At 37.7% G+C, this 23549-nt stretch overlaps 1 protein-coding gene across 1 annotated transcript in view; it reads left to right on the top strand.

Moving 5' to 3' along the window:
- The first annotated feature begins 9938 nt into the window (after window positions 1-9938).
- NXPH2 (neurexophilin 2) overlaps window positions 9939-23549 on the top strand; it is a 113306-nt gene continuing 99695 nt past the window's right edge. The window contains exon 1 of the mRNA XM_081262177.1: window positions 9939-10558. Coding sequence (XP_081118303.1) covers window positions 10508-10558 — 51 coding nt within the window. The 5' untranslated portion in view covers window positions 9939-10507. The remainder of the gene's footprint in view (window positions 10559-23549) is intronic.

Here is a 23549-nt window from a genome sequence, read left to right as displayed (position 1 = left end):
CAAAACACTGAACATCTATAAAATGTAATTCAGGAGATATTAATTCATGCAACACTGTAGACTGGGGGCAAAGGCATATTGCCAAGTGAAAGAAATCATATCTTAAAGACTAATTATTTTAATATTCAGGAAAAGGGAGACTATTGAAATGAGAAAGAAATCAGTGGTTGCCAGATTTTTTGTTTGTGGGGATGGGCTAATTCCAAAGGGATGGTATAGGAAAACTGGGAGGGAATTAAAGCACTTCTTTCTGTATGATACATATGTGTATGCATTTGCCAAAACTCATGACACTGAACACAATGAAGAGTGAATTATACCATACACAAAAAAACTTTTATTCTGTACCATATTGATTTTAATGTTCTGAAATCAGAAATATGGTTACTATAATTAAGGCATAAAACAAAACCTCTGAATAGCTGGCTATTGTTTACCAGACAAAGTTCAAGTCAAGTCACATTGCTCCCCTTATTTTTCCCATGATCAATGCAGAGACCAAAGTTTAGACATAATTGATTTGATCCATGCCCCTCTTAATTTCTCCTCTATGCAGGAAGACATGGCTCCTATGTGGTTCTTTTATGCTCCTCAAAATATATTTTGGATCACATGAGCCTCAAAAGAGACTCAAAACACTTCAAGAAAAATAACTAAGGATTTAAATTGTCATTGAATAAATCAATCTCTTCAACTTTGTTTTGTCTGTTTCTCAAACTTATTTGAACTCAGGATTTTTCTTTCATGTAAATATTTTAACTTTCTTTAGAACTTGTTTCATAAAATAGTACACTTTGAGAAATACAGATGGTGGAATACACTTTTGCTCATCAGATAATATGAGAATAGTTTGGAGTCAGAAAAAAATTTGAGATCTTAAGGAATTGGAGAGGTTCTTATTAATTTTTGTACTACCTATGTAGAGATCATTCATGAAACCTATTTATATATGTGTAAGTCTTAAAAAACCACAGTCTACATATTTCAGTCCCAGAGATGGGCCACAATCTAAAGAACCCAATTCTTGTGCCCAAAAGTAATTTTAAATTAATTCAAGTTCTTAATTTTCTTGTACACCATGAAAGGAATATATAGTCTATACAATAGTTTTTGGACACCCCCTATTTTCCTTTCCACTGCCTTTAGCTAAAGCTACCTCCACTTCTTTCATCTTAATGACGCTGCAAAGCTCCTACAACCCTCACTACCTTTTATCTTTTGGTTCTGTTTCTTTACCCCTTCACACTTCAATTACCACCTCTGGAATCCAAGAAGTCTGATAATGTAGGACTTCTCTTAGGGAGGAAATGAGGCAGAAACAACTGTAGGTCCAGGCAGAATCCTCTTTAGCAGGCAGAGGAGTAGACACTCAGAAACCAGTTACTGGTTAAGAATTCTATTACAAACCAGGAAGGAGCATATTTCTTCTAGAAGAAAGCATTAAAGCTCCAAACCTGAGTCAATTGACATTAAGGAGAATGAGGGACTTGATCATTCTGAACAATTATAAACTGTAAATAAAAGAGAAGATAACACTTGGAGAGTATTCAGTCAAGGTTCATTTAGGTAAGCAGGGCTATTGATCAACCAGGGATTGTTTGGTAGGAATTAGACTCTACACAGCTGTTGAAGTGGAAGAGGAAGTGAAGACTCAGAAGCAGGTGTCAAAGCATTAGAGAAGGCACCAGTTGGTCTTGCTGAAGCACCAGAGCAGGTGAAAAGTTGGAACTGTCAGAATATTCTGAGATGCCATGTGGGGTCCACAGAATAATCAAGGGCTTGTGTTGCATATATCTATCCACCACCTTCACTGATCTGCTACCCAGAGTCTAGGACTGAGCCCTGGCAGCTATTGGCATCAGGACAATTGTAGGAAGAACTAGATGACATGGAAGAGAGTGAGGAAAGGATGCAACCACAGGGCCCACTGTGTCCAGGTGTCACCATTGTTACCTGAGAAGATTATGAAGGAATGCTGCTGCCGAGTTTCTGCGTTCTAGATCGAATATAAGGCAAGTTCCTCATTGGCTTTCTCTAACCTAGGTCTATACATGGAAAAAGATGCAACTCTAAGCTCGATGGATTATAAAGAGCAACCCATCATAGTATTATTTCTGAAAAGAAAATAACCAAATCCCCTTCCTGATTGAAAACAGCATTCAAAAGATTCACATTTAACCAATTATTTTGGGGGGGGATTCTAGGCAGTGATAAGGACTGTACCAGATTCTCTCTCACCATTCTCTTTCTCACATGTGCACACACCCACACACACCCACACACCTTCTTGAGCAGCCTCACACCACTTGCTATTTGTTCTCATTTCTTCTAGTCACAATGAAAAACAAATGATGAGGAGTTCAGAGAGATCTGATGAAATGAAAACAGCAGTATGGTTGAAAGACAGATAGGGTAATGAATAGGAGAAAAAATTCCAGAGTTTCTTGATGCAAATTCCTACATTTGGGACCCAAGCCGCCTTTGGCAAATTACTCAATTTCTCTATTCCTCAGCTCTGTCATGGCAAATTTCAGATAATACCTACCTCATAAGGTTGTTGTAATAATCATATATCAACGTATATGCACAACACCTGAGGTGAGAAAAAATAGAAAGCTCAATCTAGGAACAATAAAAAATAAGTACTACTAATAAAAAGTAGGTATGAACTGATAGGAATAACTCTAAGTGACTGAATAAACAATTTCAGATCACTGAGGTAAAGGTATAGGCTGAATATTAAGCACCTAAAAATCTAGACCGGACATCTTACTTCCCTCTATATTGTTTAATCTACATGCTGCAAAAAGATCCTGTTAACTACACCTTCATAATCTGGGTTTTTACCTAAGTTAATGTCCACTCTTTGGGCCCTTCTTTTTATTACTGCCCAATAATCAATAGCACCTCTTGCCCTTTTCTCTTCCTTTACAACTATTTGTCCTAAATAGGACAATCTTTCAATTTGCTACTATAAGCAAGATCTACTGCTCTTTGACAGTGTCTGCCACAACTTTGGCTTTGGCTCTCAACACACGCTGTTTTGCCCTCCCTCCTGACATGCTCTTCTCTGTAAATTTGATTAAAACATAATGTACTTCTCTGGATAACTTAAAGGCACTTGAGGAGAGAGTAGAGTTTCGTTAGCATACATGGGATGAATTTTAACTCACAACTTAATATTTTTGTTTCAAATATTCTGTTCAGTGCTATTGGTATTGGCAGGTACTTTTTACCTGAATTAACTGGAAAGGATTTTTGTAACTTTTCTTCTCTATTTGGACACATGCAGAAATAAGATTATGTATTGATTAGATATAGGTAAGCTCATTTTATAATAATGGCTTACTGTTTATTATTCAGCAAAGTGCAAATCAGATTTAAGCTATTCAGAGTGAAGCATTTCAAGGACAAATAGACAACTGCTCATCTATCACATTTCACCTATATTACAACTTGTTTGATTCCTAATCAAAGGATCCACTGAACTAGAAGACAATGAACAACCTCTAGAAGTGATATCATCCTAGAAAGAAGGTCTTGAATGTGCTAAAACATTCGGCCCTTGCCCAAAGTTATGCTTAAAAGAGCCATGACCATTTGCCAGCTATTCACTCTTTATGAGGCAGTGCCTCATTTGGCCAGTAGATAGCACTAAAGATATTCCAATAAGTGGAGAGAAGGCATTTGGTGCAATTATTACTCTGCCAGGGAAACATTAGACAAACTCATTTTAGATCAGCAAAGGAAGAAAATAGAAACCCCCAGATATTTATAAATTGGAATTTTTTAAAACCGAATCCCAGTTGACACTTGTACTTTATCATGATAGGAAAATTAGCCTACTTGTTTCCTAACACAATTTCTCTATGAAGGTAGGGAGGTAGCACACGTTTGACATAAACTGAAATAAAACATGAAAGCAGCACTTGAATGGTAATGCTGAGGTCCAGAGAGATCACAAAGAAGAAAATTCCAGTTGCATTTCACAGAAAGAATGAAGAAGGCTCCATAAGCAACACCTTGTAGTACTCATTGATCCTGCCAAAGGGCATAGTTATAAAGTATTTCACAGTGCAGTGTTTTAACAACTAAAAGCCTGGTTGTAAACAAAAGATGGATCCTGATAACCTAAAGCAGGGAAATAGGACCCCCAAACCCCAAGCAGTAGCTACTGTGTTTTGACAAGTGAAGATGTCCCGGAGTTTAAGGAATAATTCCACTTTCCTTTCCAGGTAAGAAGTAGTTAAAAGATCTGTTCATGTGATTTTGAACCATAGTCCACATGCAGAAATGTCAGGTCATCTACGCCAGCAAGAGCAGGTTTGTATTTAAAAAGGTGATGAGTATTAAGGTGTAGTCCAGGCAGATACAGAAAGTTTAAGTATGAGAAGTCAGAAGTCTAGAGTCAGTCAGGGATCTCTCAAATTAAAACTGGAGGCACGTGAGCAAGGAAAGACTATGTGAAGGGGAAAAGGCCCCTGAAAGAAATTCATGATAAAACTAAAGAAAGAACTTCAAATTCCTTCTGTAGAAAATTGGTGGTGATGGAAAAACCAACTCATAAAAATTAGGAGATAGATTTTCCTTCTCCACTCTCCAGGAGCAACTTTTCAGCTTTCTGAATCTTCTGCCCCAGCTTACTGTAATAAACACATTCCCGATGGCCAGCTCTGAGTTCGATTCAGTAATCTTTAAATTTAGCCTCAAATTGCCTAAAAGTACCTTCAACCTTTGAACTCAATTCATGTAAGCCACTAAATTTCTTTCTGCTGTGGTTGTTTGTGTTTGGGCACTTGCAACCAAAAGTGCCTCATTAGTACATGGTGAGAATTCATAGGCAAAGGTGGTGAGGGTGGAGGTTCACTCCAGTCTCTTTTCATCCCAGGTAACAGTCTTGCCTCTTCTAGGTACTCTACATATTCTTAAATCAGGAAGTTTCCACTTGATTAGCTAGGAAAGAATTTTATGAATGTGCTTTCCCTTTCATAATCATTGTGGCACAGGAAGTAGGCACTCTGCAGCTCCATGCCATCCCACAGAGTAAGCCTAGTGTAGTTTGAGAGCCACTGACCCTGGGGGTTAACTTTGATCTACTATACCTGGCTATGTGACCTTGGAAATATCTCTGTCCTTCTCCTGGCCTAAATTTCTTCTTGTATAACCTGAGCAAGATATTACAATTCTATGTGTCTAGGACTCTGTATACCTGCCCTGTCTCCATACATGAAGCAATATCCAGAGCAGTTTAAGTGATGACATACATTATATTTGATGTCCAGCTAGAAAAGGTGACTGTTCAGTTAGCTAATCATGCGTGCATGGACAGCGCATAGGAACACATGTGGAAAGATAGTGAAAGTGTAAAACAATGACCATGACCGACTTGGTAGAGACGTAACATTATCATTCAGGAAGAAGCTCTCTACTGCCTGTCAGTCCTGAGTGATGTGCTCTTGACCCAGCTGCCCTCTTGTCTCTCTTTCTCTGTAGCCTCTCCTCTGCGACTGACAGTGGCGTCAACCACTAACACACTCCTGTGACTTCCTTCCAACATCCAGGAGAAGAGAGAAGACGCAGTGTTGTTGTCACCAAAACTGGGAAGAAAAATAGTTTCACTACAGCTGAAAACCTTGATTTGTATTGGAACACCAAATATATAATGCTATGAAACTATACAAATCCTCCAGCCATACCCAAATATCTCTAAAGAAAACAGCCAGCTCTGTCCTGAGAAGGTCCTATAGAACCAAGAATAGGTCCTAATGATATTCTGTTAAAGCTTCAGTGTATTCCAACAGTTCTTCCCCAATTCTATTTGCGAAGGAAGGAAGGAAAGAAGGCAAGGAGGCAGAAAAGGAGGCAATAATAACAACAACAACAACAACAACAACAAGCTCCTGGTAGAATAGTAGTTTTCAACCATGGTTGTATTTTGAAATCCCCTGGGTGAAAAATATTACTGTTCCAGCTCATGCACAGAGATGTTTAAGGTGCCCAGTGATTCCATTGTGTAATCAGGGTTGAGATGTAATGCAATATATTATATTTTGTTAAATATTGACCCAAGAATATTCCATTGCTCAAGAAGAGTGGGACTCAAAAGGATTTTAGTTGTTAAGAATTGCTACTGAAAAGCCCACCAGCCTCTTATTGCTGAAGTCTAAGAAGCTGGAAGACTCCCTTTGTATTTTCTCTATTCTTTGGGGAAGTACTGCCTTGTTCTCCAATCCTAAATCCCACTTCTCTGAGGGCTGCACAGTGGCCCTATGAGCCTTGTCATTCTCCTTCCTGCTCACCTTTCTAAAATTATTACCGGATCAATGCTTCAGGCTTGGTATAGTGGGAACTCTTTTCCTGATAGGAATATAGATTCTGTGGCTTTTAGCATCCATAGATCATTCCCACATCTCTTATTAGCTAGAGGTTCATTCGTTCACTACATCAAAACTTTTATAACTGCTGGCAAGTTGAAAAATACCTGAGGCAGAGTGATGAATTGGAAAAAGTAGTGCACTGAGAATCTTAGAAACTTGAATCCAGTTACATATTTGCTCGTGCCTCTTTAGGTGACCTGAAGGGATTCACATAACCTTTCAAGCCTCTGTTTCCTTAAATGTGAAGTGGGAAAGTTGGATAATATCTCATTTCGGTTGCAACTCTGAAATGCCACACTGAATTCTCTTTTCCTATCCACCTTCCGGTAATGATGCTAATGAGCATTAAATGGTAAGAAAGTAACTAGGGGGAAAAAAAAACACAAGAAAAAAGCTAATGGTCCAGATAAGCCCCAAGTTGACAAAACTGCTCTGCAAGCATTGAACATATCCCTACAAGTTGCATTTTTAAAGACTACCATGGGATCATGTGATAGTAAAATTTAGTAGTTGCTAGCTTCTGCCACTGGTTTATATGAGAAGATCATTCTTCCTCCCTCATACTATGAAAATCACCCTTACAGAATAAAAAGGCAATGATCTGATTCTATAGTTAAGTTGACCAAAGAGGGAGAAAGCTTTTAAAATTTTTAAATTTTTTTTTAAAAGCTTTTAAAATTTCTCTCTAATCTGCTAGGAAAGTTTTAAAATATTCAAACCCCAAGTTCAGTTCACTGTTCCTTCACAAAGCTCTTGCACCCACGTCTTTCCACTCCTTTCCTTCCAACTACCATGACCTTCTCCTCATGCCACCTCCTCCTTAAGACATCCTGCATTCTACCACTGCATATATCTTTATGCCTCTTGATGTATGACTTTTCTACTCCAAAAATGTTTTAAGACTCCTTATTTCCTGAAGATTAAGTCTAGACTGTTTAACTTGGCATTGATCTCTGTAGTCTAGCCCATAAACCTATCTTTCCCCTCATGTTTCCTCAACACATTTCTTATCCAGTCAGCCTGCTTTTTGTCCACCCGTCTTTCAGCTATGCCAACTGAAGTTCCTCTACTCTGCTTTTGCTCATGCTGTCCCCCCTCTATGGAACTGCCTTCCTGTTTTCCCCAACATAGACCAGTCTTGGTCATTTGTGGAAGCTGAGCCAACTAGCATTTCATCTCTTCCATAAAGCGCTCCTGTGCCCTATGATGATCAATGATCTTCTCTTCCTCTCTCTGTTCCAGGCAGCTCTTAGATATTCCTGTATTGTCTACTGTGTTTTATTGCATTTTTCCTGGTTAGACCACATGATTCTAGAGGACAGAAATGTCTATTAAATGCTTCTACCTATCTTTCTGCCTCCATCCTTCCCTCTTTTGTTTTTCAATACTTCCTTCCTGTTCCTTTCATTTTCCTGTCATTTGTACAGTAGATTTTAGGCAGTCTAGAAAGTGATCAGTACTCACTATCAAAAAAAACAAAAACAAAAACAAAAACAAAAACCCAGCAATACAGACTTAAACCAGTGAGATCCTCTGTATTTCTCTTTTACACAACCTGACCACTAAGATGCACAATGCACAAATTCTCTTGTGACCCTTAAATTTCAGCTTGGAATTCCACCTCCCTCAGTATGTTGGTTTGTGAGAAGACTTAGTGTTGCAAGAACACATATCCAAATTTAGGTTCCAATTTTACATTTTAATGTATAAGTTTTCCTAAAAGCACAGAAATGATCTAAGAAATATGAATAATTTGAAAGAAAAGAGTGCAGTATTCCAGTATTCCATTCCTCTTAATTACCTATTTTGATGTGTTTAATCATGCATTCCTCATTTAGAGAGTTGGTGATAACAGAATTGCAAACTACTAAATTGAGAAGGGATCTTATTTTCTGGATTTACAGATGAATCATCTGTGGCTCAGGCACAGATATTTAATCTAAGTAAGGTACCTCATCTTGCAAAGTTGTTTGCCCTTCTTCCCATTTGAAGGGTACCTTTTCAGAAGGAGGTTCCTCTATCTTTACCAAATACTTTCTTTTAAGTCCTTTTGTTTCCTAAAGTTCTCTGTAAATAAAATAAAACCCTACCCAGAGTTGGGCAAGAAGTTCAACCAATAAAGACCTCTTTCAATTTTTGGAGAATCATACTTGTGATTCTAGGACAGATTAATTTTCTAGAAGAGGTAGAACTAAGCCTTGGTTAAAAAAAATGTTGTGGGTGAACTATCGATTTAGATATTTAAACAGTGATTCTGTTAATTTTTTGATTCGGTTCCAAGGAAGAGTCTAAAGCTCAGCAGAAGTGCTATAAAGATGGTGTAACCTTTGCCATAGGATACTAGAACCCTCAAGTCAGGTTTGGCAGGGGCTGGGAAGCATACATGGCCCTTATTTGCCATAATCCCTCCATTCAGGAAAGGAGTTGTACTGGAGGGATAACCCATTAGGAGTTTGGGGACAATACACTTACCAAATCACAATGGGATCCCAGAGCCCTCTTGAATGACCTTCCTCCCCTCTGCACAATGTCAGCACACACTGTGAAAGGATGAGTAGGATTTTCCCTACTTAAATCAATCCTCCTGCCTACTTCAAGTATATTTCTGGACCAAACCCCTTCATTTTTATTCTGGAATTTTTTTAAAAAAAAAGAACTTTTTTTTTTTTTTTTTTAGGGGGGGTGTCTTCAGAGTACAAACCAAACTACTCTTTTTGTTTTATTTTTTTAAACTTGGAAACAATTCCAATTGTACTTTTCTGCCTAACATGTTTTCTGTTAGGGCTGGGTGTCTCTAGATGTAAAGGCTAGCGTTGCCTTGTGTTTTCTGTTGAAGCAGCAGCCTAGACTCTCATCCCTGGAGAAGTGAATTTACCTCCCGGAACTTAGGTTTTCCATCTGTTCAATAACGGGGTTGATGGATGGCGGCTCAATTCTCAGCCCCATTGCCTTTGACTGATCCACTGGAATGTCCAGCACAAGATAGTTAAAGGTTAAGGATCTCTCCAATGGAGAGTTGTTAACACAGAGGTCGAAGCACACGGACAAGGTTTGCAGACTTGCTGGGCCTCGAAAATTCTTCTCTCCAAGATCTTCGGAGTGGGAAGCTGCAGCGTCCTCTCACCTCTATTCTGCTCCTCCTGCGCCCTGGCAAAAGGGACCTGCAGCGCGTCTCTGCCGGTCCCGATCACTCAGCTCTCTATACTTTCCCAAACCACAGTAAGCTGGAACCGCTACACCTAGCTCTGTTTTTCACTGCCCTGCCACTAACACTCCTGGAGGTCCCTCGAGGTCCGTATTACTTGCCAACCCCAGAAATCCTTCCAGCTGTGCCAGCAACACCTTGCACCTCTTGCCCACGGCTCTGCGAGCGAAGCGCTGCTGCACAGTAGGGTACTCTCCAGGCGTCCGGAGCTCCAGTCCCACCTCCCCGCCCCAGTCTTTTCTGTTCAGAGCTCCACGCCCCGCCCCAGGACCCTGCCGTTGCTTTCTCGGACGAACTCCCTTGGTGCTTTTCCGGAGCTCTACTTCTAGCATCCACCCAGGAAGAACCATCCCCCCCCCCCCTCAGATTTCCCAGCCAAAGCAAAAGCCAGTCAGTGAGCAGGGTGCCTTGTACAGCCGAGGCACCCGGACTGGCCACTCTTCTGGGAGGGGGCAGAAAGAGGCACCCGACCTCTCGGGTGCACCCGGCTAGGCAGCCACCTGGCAGGGCCGGATCCTGAGAATAGCCTTCCGTTTGAATCTGGGACCAAAGCTCCGGAGTCGCTGCCTCTAGCCCTTGGGCACCCCCTGAGGTCACCCGGACCCCAACCAAGCGCGAGTATCCAGCGCCGCTGGAACTCCGCACAGCTTGCGGAAGCTCAGCGGCCCGACACGCTCTTTTCCGGCCCCCTCCTTGGAGGGGCGCGCGGGGGCCTGGAGAGGCACCTCCCGCCCGCCTGCCTACCCTCCCCTTTTTCCTCGCCCGCCCACCCGGCCTGCGCTGCGCGGCTCAGCGCTGCGCTCGGATTCTAGGAGGGAAGTGCGGCGCTCAGTCCCTGGCGTCCTCAGTCCTGCCCCCAGAAGTGGAGATGAGCGAGAGGCAGGCGAGGGCGCGCAGCTCCTGAGACGCCGCGCTAGCCGGCACCATGCGCCTGCGGCCGCTGCCCCTCGTCGTGGTCCCGGGCTTGCTGCAGCTGGTGAGTGCCCAGCCTGCTGCTCCGCTCTATGCGCTGGGGATGCGTTTCGGCGGGAAAATCACGCTGGTGACCGACTAGCAAGCGGAGCTTGGGGCTGCTTGAGAAATGGGGCTGGGGAGCTTGGAATGAAAGAAGTTTTGGATTGCTTTAGGGCTTGAGGGGAAGAAATGGGGACTCGAATAGAGGGGACCTAAACGCGAATGAGGGGCTTAGCAAGGGTTGGGATTTGAGGGCTGGGATAAAGTAGGCAGAAAGTGGCCAGAAGGGAGGTGCTGGAGAAGAAAAAAGGTTTATGGATAAGGTCTGTAAGAGGGTGGGAGTCGATGGGTATGATGAGGATGGGTTGAAAGACCTTCCTGCATCCCAGAGATTGAGAGACTTGGCGGTTTTTATTTTCACGTGTTTGGCCCAAATGCCCTCAGACACTTCTTCCAAAACAGAGCATCATGTGTCCTATTTCATAGGGCTAGGTGGAGGCGCCTTGATGGGGGGAACTTATGCAAAAGACAGATTTTAGGGGGCAGCTTGATTTTCTCTTTATTTTCTGCCTGGCACTGGGGACTGGGATGGGGTTTTCTGCCGGCTGGGAACGCAAGATATAAATTTGGCGCCCAACTCTACGCAAGAAATCTTTAAATGGTCTTTTCTCAGAGACTTCTTTAACCTGGTCTTCTGGGGATGTCGAGGGGGATGTCCAGGAATTGGAAGGGTATTGAAAGGTGGCTCCGGATTTGCTAGCGACACTGGGCGACTATTCCTGTTAGGACTCTCTTGGATTTCGCTGAGACGCGTCACGCTCTCCTCCTCCCGATATATGGTCCTATACTATATACATGTATACGATATGTTTTGCTAGTTAATTTAAGATCGACCCAAAGTAAGACCTTCGGAAGCAACTTTTGAATAATATTGTAGAAATAGACTGCTTTGACTTGGCCCGACTCTGATGGATTTCTCCTGGTCACTTGGCATCAGTCTTGCTTAATCTGGTACTATTAAAAGAGCTTCTCCCAAAGCCACGGTTTCTTTGATCCTCATACTTAAATTTTACTCACTTAACTCTGGCTATTAAAAACCAGATTAAAGGACCCAAGAACATACAGAAAAACAATCACTTCTCTTTCCTTTTCCTTTTAGAGGGAAAATCAAATAACTTATGAAAGTTTCTCAGTGACATGTACAATATTGTACAGGCAGAGGCACTTTCCAAGTGTCAAGGGTGGAAGGGACTGTAAAAGGAGTAGGAGAGACAACACCAAACAGTCTGTGGTCCATTCTGTTACAACAGAGATTAACTTTACCTGCACAGTGCTAACTCAGACATTCTTCAGTGGCATCAAGGAGAAAATGCAGTGATATTCCTGAATGTCCTAGAATAAGCCCGCACATACTGGTTATTTACAATACAGCATGTTAAAATAATTTTTATATCTAAAGCCCTATGCATCCAGAATATCTGCCACATTAATCTTTAGTATTACTTGCTTTAAAAAAATTAATCTAAATTTCAATGAAAGGTGAGCCAACAAAGCAGTATTTGTAACATGTAAGAAAAAGCCTGGGGAGGGGGGATCAGGTAATTATTGTAGGGTTATAGAATACCTTCAGAAACCTTAGTTCATTAATTTTGCATTCAATGATTGTAGACTGTGTCTTTGCTCCATAACTGCTGTGTTAGGTTCTTAAAAATGATGAAATATATTTGGGCATTTGTTGGGGAAAAGTTCTCCTATCAGCTACTATTTTGGAAATGTTAGATTCCCCCACACACACACACACACACTCAATAAGGACTAGGAAATGCATCTTAAAGGGATTATATACCCTCCTTAAGAGCTAGATTCTAATATTACAGCACAGATTGATTGATTACTTTTTAAGGAAGCTTATGTCAAATTTTAATCCATTTTTGGATTGTGCTGGGGTTGTAATGTTTTTTTCCTGGAGCACTTTATCATGGTAAGTGAGGTGGGTAGCTGCAGCCCTGTGATAAGCACACAAGCCTTACACTGCCATCCTCTTGGACAATAAAAGGCTGTTTACATTCTCCACATTCTTAGAGCTGTTTCCAGCCTTATAACACAAGGGGGTTAGGATGTGAAAGGAAAACAGAGTGGCTGAGCAGGGTAGATCTAAATTGTAACATTGCCCAATTCTACTATACCCCCACCCCAGTAAATATCAAAAAAGACAGATCATAATTTGTTCCTTTGGATGGTCATAGTTTTGTTCTACCTTTCCCAGCTGATATTGAACTTGTTTTTTAAATCCTAAAAGCAAATGGATATTTTTTTTTTAGAATTGAAAACTAGTCTTTTTAAGTATTCTAGGAAACATAAGTACTCAAAAGACCTGCTCTCTGCTATATAGATATTTTAAAACTTGTTGGAGGGGGAGGGGTGGACTTACATTCTTTTGTAAATTGGGTTTTAGTCTTCCATCTTCATTGGCAGCCTGAAGAAATATACTTTTTAAAAAAAATGCTAAATATTTTAAATAAGTATTGGATTTATTTAGGCATATTCAACATTTATTTACATGAAAATTGCCTGTTTCATCTGAAATCAGTAACAGGGAGTTGGTCCCAAATAAGTCTTCAACCACATTATACTGTTAGAACAACTAGAATGTTTTTACTTATTTTTCTGATATTTAGAACTTTTAAGTAAATAATAAACTGAACTGATAAATATTGCGGGTGGCCTATGAAGAATGTGTGTATGCTCCCTGTCATTGCTCAATTTTGCTGGCCTCTGTCCAGCCTTTTTAACAGATAGGTTGCTATACCTAATAAATGAGATGACTGGACACTTGCAAAATTTAGATACCCACCTTGAATGCATTCTTTTTTTTGATATTCTTATTCAGTAGCATTCTCTTTTTTTATTTGCTCTTTTTAGATAGGCATTACCGTAGAGTGTATTTTCACATAGTATACATACATGGAATATAACTTATTCTAATTAGGATCTCCTTCTTGTGGTTGTATATCAGTAACATTCATTATAAGAATATTGGTAGTACATTATATCTTTTCTGACACCCAATTAAGAAAAATTATTTGGAATTAATATTGTTAAAAAATGAGTGTTGTTTCATGGCATTATACTCTAGTATGATGACATTTGCTCTATGTTGAGATAAAATGTAGAAGTGATTTAAAACAGGTTTGTTGAACATTTCAACTAGCTTTTCTGTGACACAGTGCCAAATTTATAAATAAAAGCTAAAAGTGATGTAAATAAGCAAATTTTTAGAATACTATAAAATAAGAACCCTTGTGATGTAAGAAAGTATAATTTTAAGTTCATCTTGTTATGTATTTTTGTCTTACGTAGATATATAAAGGATATTTATATTTATTTTAACAAAGTAATGATTTTAATATTTGTTTAGTGTGATATGCATATTTATTCCTTGTTTTATATTTAGCAGAAGTTATAACCCATAACCATCATTCATTCAAAAATCACAATTTCCTTCATGCAGTACTAATCTATAAACATCAAAACAGCATTTCCCAGGGTAGGATCAATAGTCGTCTGTTGGCTAAATGACAATGCAGAGGAGAAAAAAAAATACTTCCATATCATGGTTATGACTGAGAGATAGCTGGGCTTTAAAATTAATATATGAGCATCAATGTCTTAGAATTTTTAAAAATATTAATTAAGATTGGACAATTAAGTCCTTGGTTCCAGCCATCCATCTCTCAGTAAAAATTGAATTTTCTTAGCCTATTCTGAGATTATGGTACCTGGTCCAGTTTAAATGCCTTTGACAGAAACTGACCCCTCTGGGGAACTTACATTGCTTGATAGATTTCCGAATTAAAAAAGAAAAGCTTTTTTAAATCTTCATTCTCTATTTTTTTCTGAATTTTCTTTTCTTTTTATTGTTTCCGTTTAGCGGTCAGAATGCTAAATAAGGTAGAAGTCTTTTTTGAAAAACCTTTCAAGGTTTACATTGTCAGTTTAAAATGCATAGTTATTGCAAAGTGAATGAATTAAATGTTGATTTGTCATGTGCAACATGATGTTTTGAAGCATACATTTATAATATATTACCTATCTTTTATCTATTAAGGAGTTAATCGATGCATCTTGAATGGTTTAATCATTTAGTGGTAGCAATCAAAGGTGAATAAATGTGTCACAGGGTTGTGATTTTATAAAAGCTCTAGGATGTCTCCTACTGTTTATTCTGTAGACTCCTTTACCTGAAGCTTTGCTGGGTAAGGTTTGAAAAAAAAAAGAATTATAACCACATACTGAAGTGCCTACAGTTAAGGCTGTGTCAGCGTTTCTGTGAAGAATCTCATTTCTATCTTAGCCATAAGCATTATTGCTGGTTAGAAGCTGGCATTTAATATCTTGATTTGGGAGTCAATTATTTTAAAGCTGCTTTAAAAAATTGGCTCAAATGATTCTGAGCACTCACCCATGAGAGGTTGCTCTCTAGGTATGCTTATAGTATGCAGGATGGTGATTTAGAAAACTAATTTCTGTATTATTGACTTAATGACTAAACTAACAGGCAGAATCCTATAGTTAAGACTTGCATATGATTATAACCTAAGTTGTAATAAAATTATTTTAGGTAATCTTTTTTCAATTAACCTATTTATTGTATCGTTGTGTGACTTTGTAACACTGTTTTATCAGAAGCCTTTTTTGTTGTGTCAGACTCAGGTACCCTAATCAGTGTTTTTATGAATCTTTATTTACTAACAATCTTTTAAATTTTGTATTACTAGTGATATGACCAGTGGTGTGGATGACAACTCTATTCTTTATTTGCAAGTTCTGCTCAATAAAAAAGTGATCTCAAGTAATTTACAGTATAGATTTTTATATTATGGAAAAGATTCTAAGATTTAATTGACTGAAAATGTCTATTTTATGCTACTTTAATTTGTGAAACTCTAAATGTAGACCCGCAAAAAAACTGTTTGGTTCAATATGCTATACAATTTGTATAATAAGGAATTCTGTTTCTTTATAGAACTACCATTAAAAATGAGTTTTATTATTTTAACCAATACTATAGGAAATATTTTTTTTCCTTGTCAGATCATTCAAGAAATTCAGATTGTCATCTTTAAAATTGCCATTTTTGTCAATCTTTCCTTTATTAGACATACAGATCTATGGTAAGAGAATTGGGACATTTTATAAACTCAAACCACCAGAATAATAATGCTTTACATATTCTTACCCACTTTTAAGTTTCTTTTATACAGGTTATCACCTTCTTTTCTCACAATAAGACTAGAAAATAGAAGGTATCTAAAATGTTTCCATTCTTGGAAAGAGCAATGACTGTAGTATCAAAAATATGAGTTCTATTTCTAAATAAATTGAACACTCAACAAATATTACTATCTGCTTTGACCTAGACTTTGCACTGAGACTACAGCAAGCAGTGAAGACACAACAGTAAGCAAAACAGACCCAGTCCAAGTGTTTGAGTGAGATGTGTGGGCATGTATGCGTGGTTCAGGGAGATCACTTACCAGTCTCAGATCCCAAAAAACGAGATTAGTATTGATAAAGTATATGAAAAATTATTTCTAACATCTCTTTTTACAGATATATTATAATAGTGATTTTGGATTTTTCTTTTTATGAGTTACATCTTTAGTTACTGTACAATTTAAAATATTTCTTACACACAAGTATAATTGATTAAAATATATAGTTTACATAGGTTTTATGCTGTTAAACACATCATTAATGATATATATATATATATATATATATATATATATATATACTTAGAAATAGATATAAAATACTTTGAGATTGATTAGGAAAATTTATGCAAAGGGAATTGATGAGCATTTTTTCAAATCATATAATCAAAATCAATACAATTTTAAATTAAAAGAGTGCATTAGGGGTTTTCCCCCTTTATACCTTTTAAAATTGTAAATCACAAACATCTAGTCATTGTTTGAATTTAAGTAAAAAGTAAATTGACTCTCAGTTAAATTCTAATTATTAAGTTAGGTAACATTACAGATTCTTTAACCAGAAGACTAACAAGTGGCTTTTGTATGCCTCAATATAGGGTACAGCCTATTTAAAGCAGAAATCCCTTTAATGCCAAATGTTTCAGGAAAAATTCATAAAATTTTGTTTTATTTTATTTTATTTATTTATTTTCTGAAATGCTGAGGATTAAACCCAGGGTATTGTACATATATGCTAGCCAAATAAAACCACAATATTAAAAAACCCTAGCATGTGACAACTGTCAAATAGGAAGAAACTTTCCTAAACTTTGGAGATAATCCAAGTGAAACAGAAAGCCTAGTCCTGAGGTTCATTCCAACTGCAAACAGCACAATGTTTTTCAAAATGAAACATGACTTTGTGATGGTGCTGTTTTGGGAGCAGATAAATTGATTCAAAGGCCATAAAAACACTTGCATATGTTTCTTTATGCAAGAATCAATTTGTTTTAAGTTACATAGTGTGTATCTTTATCTGCTTAAAACAGTGACATAAGAAATCATGTAGATTTTATGAAGAGGAAGGTCCTACATGTTCTTTTATATGGCTATTAATAATGCCTATGATTTCTCTTCCTGAATTCTGTTCCTCATCTTTATGTATAGACTTACCTGGTGAAAGTGGTTGACGCATATTTTCAATTGTTAATATATGTAGTAAGTAAATAGAGACTGAAAGGAACCATTAAGCATTGTGTAGAATGATAGCAATAATATGTATTAATAATGTTTTGCATTTGGATAGTCTAAACTGGAGATGACTAAGAGTGGGTTAAGGACTAGGGCCACAGAAATGGAAAGGAAGGTGACATTTTCAAAGACATGTTTTCCATAGTCTTGAGTTTATAGTTTGCTCCTATATTGATGACTTTGAGTTTCTATCCCATTGGTTAGGTTCCAAACCATATCTCTGTAATTTACTATTCATTTTGACTTGGATATTGTACTACCAGCTCATGCTCAACATGTCCAAAGCTAAACTCCTTTTCTGAACAAGTGCCTTTCAACATTCATGGATTCCATTCTTGAAGTCACCACATCTCTGTTTTTGACATCTGGATCTTTGTACTACCGACAAGTGACTTGGTGTAAATCACTATATAGTTTATGAAATTCTTTCATATATATGATTCCATTGTCATCTTCACATCCCCCCTGAAGGTAAGTAGAGCAATAATTATATTCATTTTGTAGCTGAAGAAACAAAAGCACCACAGATTTCAGAAACAGATTATAGCTGCATGAATGGTAGATTGAATTGTCCGCCCCGTCCAGCCCTTGGCTCATGGCAGCATCCATTTGTAGCAGACTGTGGGATACATGATGAGTGCTGTCTTTCTAGTTATTCATCATGGATGCCCAGAATGATGGACTTGAGGGGCATTTCTCTGAAATGCCCTTTTCTGCTCAGCAACAGCACTGAGGTGGAAAAATCTCAACTCATTCCTATAAGGGATATTTTAAACAAGTTTTGCCACAGGTCAGATAAGTTAAACAGAATGTATACAGATTCTTGCAAGATGATGCTTAATCTATTTTGCATTTAACCTCACATAGTCTACTTGCCATATGTTAGCCTATACCCAGCTTTCATGTTCAATTGATAGCTAGTAAATGTGGCTCCAGATAGCATCAGCAGAGGATTTCAGAGTTGCCTTAAGTTCTCAAGACTTCTATATCACTCCAGATAGGAAACATGAGAAGCAGGCAGGGAACATGTAGGTTCAAAGGCTGCTTAATCCTGGTTTTCTAAGGAACATGAGGAAATGAGAAAAAACTGGTGGGTACTGGTGAACTCTAGTCAGTGTCCTCACTTATACAGAATTCAAGGGCATTATATAGAATTTTGTTTGGCCAGTAGCATACTACTGTTGCTCTCTTTATTACTTTTTATGAAAATATGTATTTTATTATAAAAGTAACATTTATAGTGGGGTTGTTAGTCTTCATCCAGATTTGGGGATGGTCTTTGACAAAATGCAGTCAGAGCCACACATGCTGTTTGCTTCTTCTGGAAAACTCTTCACTGATGACTTAATGTGCTGAACTGTGAGAAGCTCAGCTCCTTTGCCCAGCTCTGATGTGTAATAGATACTCTGGTGTCCCTGCAGGAGCAGGCTGAAGCTACCCTCTGTGGGACTTTGTCTCAGATAACACACTTCCATGGCTTTCTCATGGTCCTTCACCTGCCCCCCCCCCCCAACCCTCTACCCTGCTTCCTTTCAGGCTTTCCTGGAAGCACTCCAGTTATAAATCACTTTCACTGAAATACTTATATCAGTGAACACTTCAGGGGAACTTGACCTAAGATTTCTGTTTAAGATTTTTTGCAGTATTCAGACATTTTTATAGTACCATAGTCACCCCACTTGCTTTCTGCTACTTCACAGCTCACACTCAGGAACAATCACTATTTTTAGTATAATTTTTTTCAAGATATTATAGATATGTGTGCTTTTGTCATAATAATGTCATGTACAACATAGTGTTCTGTAACATACTTTTTTTTTTTTTTTAGGAGGGATAGAGAGAGAGAGAGAGAGAGAGAGAGAGAGAGAGAGAATTTTTTTAATATTTATTTTTTAGTTCTCGGCGGACACAACATCTTTGTTGGTATGTGGTGCTGAGGATCGAACATACTTTTTAATGCAATGATGTGTTTCGGCCTTTTTAATACTATGTAGAGCAAATTCATAGTATTTCATGGCCTGGATGCACCATAATATAGTCAGTCCTTAATTAATATTTTGATTGTTTTTAATTATATAATACATTTGTAAGTATATCTATACAATAAATTCCTAGAATTGAAGGTGCTGGCTTGATGTTGAGAATGTACAATTTGAATTTGTGTAGATATAATTTTTTTCCTAAATAATTATAGCAATACTACTCACAAGGTATGTATGTTCCTGTATCCCTTCCAGAATATTGGTGGTTTTTCTAAACATGCTGGTCTATTACAGGAAAACACTTCATTGTTTTAAAAGTCTCTAATATATTATTCATTAGAAATGTAAAGTGTTTTTATGTTTAATAACCATTTGTATTTTTTATTTCATGAATTTTCTTTTTAAATAATTCACCATTTTCAGTTGTCTTTTTGTTTGGAGCCTTTTAACTTTTATAGTTTCTTTTTAATATTTTGCATAATTGGCCTTATTTTATTTTTCCTAGATGTTTTATACATTATGGTACTGTTATGGATTTTTAAAAAATATTTATTTTTTAATATAGGTGGACACAATAACTTTATTTTATTTTATATGGTGCTGAGGATTGAACCCAGTGCCTCACGCATGCCAGGCGAGCGTTCTGCCTCTGAGCCACAGCCCAGCCCAATTATGGATATTTTTTATGCCAACATTTTAAATTGACTTTTGCTGGAAGAAAACTATTTATTTTTGTATATTTATGCTTATATCTGTTCTATTTCTGAACTGGATTATTAGTTCTAATAATTTTTATTTGATTCTCCTGGATTTTGTCTAGACAATCATATCATCTGCAAATAATGTTTGGCTCTTCCTATGGAACATTATGTCTCATATTAAAATTTTCTTAGTATAATGGATAGAACCTTTAAAATATTTTCAATAAAACTGAAATTGGGTGTTTTTTTTTTTTTAACCTATTTCCAACTTTAATGAAAGGTGTTAGTAAATATGAAAGTTGCTCTTATTTTCTGATAATCTATCAAGCTAAGAGTACCCTTTCATATCCACATTAAAATGAATTTATATTAAGACTAGAGGTTGATTTCAGATACCTTTTTTAGCATCCTTCTTAAATGTATATATTCTTAAATGTTTATTTTTTATTTATGAACAATTTTCCCAATATTAATCTGTTTTCTGTATTTTAATAGACTGATGATATTTCTGTTTTTACATTAGTACATTAGTATTGCATTAGGAATGCAGAGTATATATTTATAAGTGAAATACAGCAAATGTGAAACATTTCAGGTTTTTGCATCAGGATTATGCTAGGATCATAATTAGAAAGACTTCCATTTTTTTTTCCCACTGAGTTTTGGAAAAAATTAAAATTAAAATTGTTTCTCTTTGGAAGTTTGTTGATAATAATTGTAACACTTTTAAGCCTTTCTGCTTTGGCAGAGATTTTTTTTTAATAAAACATTTTCTTTTCTTTGTCACTACATATCCATAAATTTCTTCAATCTTTATTGATTCCTTTTTATTAATTTTAAAAGAAATTTATACAGAGTTTATTTATTTAGTATGAAATTATATGTACTATTACTTAAATTTTTAAAAATGTACTCTATAATTGTGAATTTGTACACTATATTTCCTCCCAAGTTTGTATTAATCATTTTTGAACAATGAAAGCTAAGAGACTGCCCTCATTCTGTCTCTGGGTCTGGCAATGTAGATAGAAGGCTTCTGTGGCAAATTCCACAGGTAAGTTACTAAGTGGTCCAGGCTGGATTAAGTCTACAGTAAGCGTGAGTGTCCAGAACCCACCTGCTTTCTTTCAGTGGAGGATGTTTTGGTCCCCTGGTATTTGCCCTAGTGCCTCCCTCTCTCCCCCTTCCTGTTGCATTAAACCTGGTGGTGGGAAAGGGTTGCCATGAGAATAAGCCTCAGTTTCCTGACCAGGTGCTGTTTGCCTTTGCCTGTGTTTGGTTTCAGGCTGCTCAGCACATTTGATTTTTCCACAATTCTGATTCACTCTTTTTTATGTCTTCCAGAAAGCCTCAAATTTTGTGGACTCTTTCAGCATCATATTTTTTCTCTCTTTTTAGTACCCGAATGTATTCATTCCTGTTTTCACATTCCAAGTTCACGTCTTTGGAATTCGGAGAGGAAGACAAAAGTAAAGGCATTCATTCAGCTTCCCTCATTGCAACTAGAAGTCTTGTAGACATTTTTGGCTTATCTTTCCTCATCCCTGTAATATCAATTCAGTCACAAAATCCCGTAAAACTTCTTTGTGAATCCCTCTGTAAACTGTCTCTTCCTCTCCATTCTCTGCCATTTCATCCCTACCTCAACCTCCGAGCTGGTCTACCTTATTCCAACATGAGCCTTCTAAATTCATTGCACATATCACAGAATCATCTTCCTTAAATTCTCTTTTGATTTACTATGCCACTCCACTATTAAGAATGAGATTGTGATTCTCTCTTTTTAACACATTGAATCTAAATTCCTCTTCCTGGCTTTCTTAGCGTTAAGTCTCTCATCCAATATTCATCACATACTCTTAACCGCAGCTAAGCCTGTATCCTTAATGCTCCATGAATACTTCAGGATGGAGAGGAAAGCATAGGTTTTGGTGTCAGACTAACTTGAATTTTGGCACTTTCTCTGGCATCTTAGTCAAACTAATAAATCTAATCTCAGTTTCTTTCCTCATAAAATAATTGTAATTATAGCTGTCTCAAAGTGTTAATGATGGTTGTATACAAAAGTGTAAAATAATTGTCATAGCATTAGCTGACCAAGTGTCCAATTTCCTTTCCACCTGTATCAGCTAAGCTTCTTTGTGTGCAAGCAATAAAACCTGACTCTAATGTAAGCAGAAAGCATTTCATTGAATAAGTTTCTAGCTCACAGGAAAGGTTGGAGAACCATACCTGTCTAGAACAGAATCCAGGGCCTAGGTATCAGGAGATTGTCAAGTAGCTAAGATGATAAACAAGTGCTAACCATTTTACCCCTCCAATCTTCTTTCATTTTATGTAAGAGGTCGTGGCCTGGTTGAGGGGGTGTGGTTGGGCTGGGTCATATGCTTTGATTTGAGAAGGTGGGGGTATTGATCTGATGAACAGCTCCACATCCTAAGGAATCAACACTGTGCTCCCATCAGAGAACTCGTGATCACTACTCCCACTGCAGAAGGAGCTCCAATAGAGAAAGACACAAACAACTACAGAGAAGACCCATTCCAACTTTCCAGAAGAGTAAATACGGTCTTCCACTCATAAATGGACATAAAAATCCAGATTACCAGATACTTAAAAGAAATCTTCAGAAGGAGAATAAACAAGAGGCAAACAAAGCAAAGCCAGAGAGGGAGAACAAAATACAACTTATTCTGGAAGAAACCAGTAACTCAAGAAACATTTTAACTTCAAAAATCCTCAAGCAGTCTTCTCTGAGAGTTAAGAAGGTATTATGCCCTGAACGAAAGCAGATTTCAATGAAGAAAGTCAACTGGGGAACAAGTAGTAGTTCTTAGAAATGAAACACGTAAATGTCTACAATAAAAGACTGAAAAGAATAGGAATAAAGAACATGCTGCCGCACTGTAAAGTAGTGGAAATTCCCCATCACATGGAGCCAAAAGACCCAAATGGGAAATATGAGAGAAAAGATGAGACACAGAGGATAAGTACAGAAAGCCCAGAAAAGAGCCCACAAAAAGATGACAGAGGAAAAGAGGGGAAGGACGTAGTCACAAGAAAAAGCATTGAATAGGCTGACTTTAAAAAATTGGGAAATTTTTGCATTCAAATGATAAAATAGAAAATCCTAAGTGCTTTCAGAGAAACAAGATAGATTACTGTTACAAAACAAACACGTCTCATTAACCACACTGGATGTTAGAAACAGTGGAATAATGCCATCAAAGTTGTAAGAGTGAAGAGATATTGAACTGGCAGCCAAATTATCAATGAAGTATGAAGGAACAGGGGAGAGGAGAGAAAACCAGAGAAGGCAAAATAACATTCAGGGCTTGCAAAGATCTCAGAGGAGCTACTATGCTCTCCATGTAGAAGAGTCTTCAAAGAAATGCTTCAAAGCAAGAGAGGAGTACCGAACAAAGAGGTGATGTGAGTCACGGTTGCAGTCAAGTCTTAGTATGACTCAGTTAGCCTCTGACTCTGGAAGGCACGGGGTCCCATTTCCTTCTGTGATGCAGGTGTGGTGGCTCTCTGGGGGCATTCCATTGAAATAATTCTCAAGTTCATAAAGGTCATTGTTAGTTGCTGTGTTCAAACTG

The sequence above is a fragment of the Spermophilus citellus genome (assembly GCF_964194105.1).
Source record: "Spermophilus citellus genome assembly, chromosome: 11".
Taxonomy (NCBI): domain Eukaryota; kingdom Metazoa; phylum Chordata; class Mammalia; order Rodentia; family Sciuridae; genus Spermophilus; species Spermophilus citellus.
This window is presented reverse-complemented; position numbering and strand designations above follow the sequence as displayed.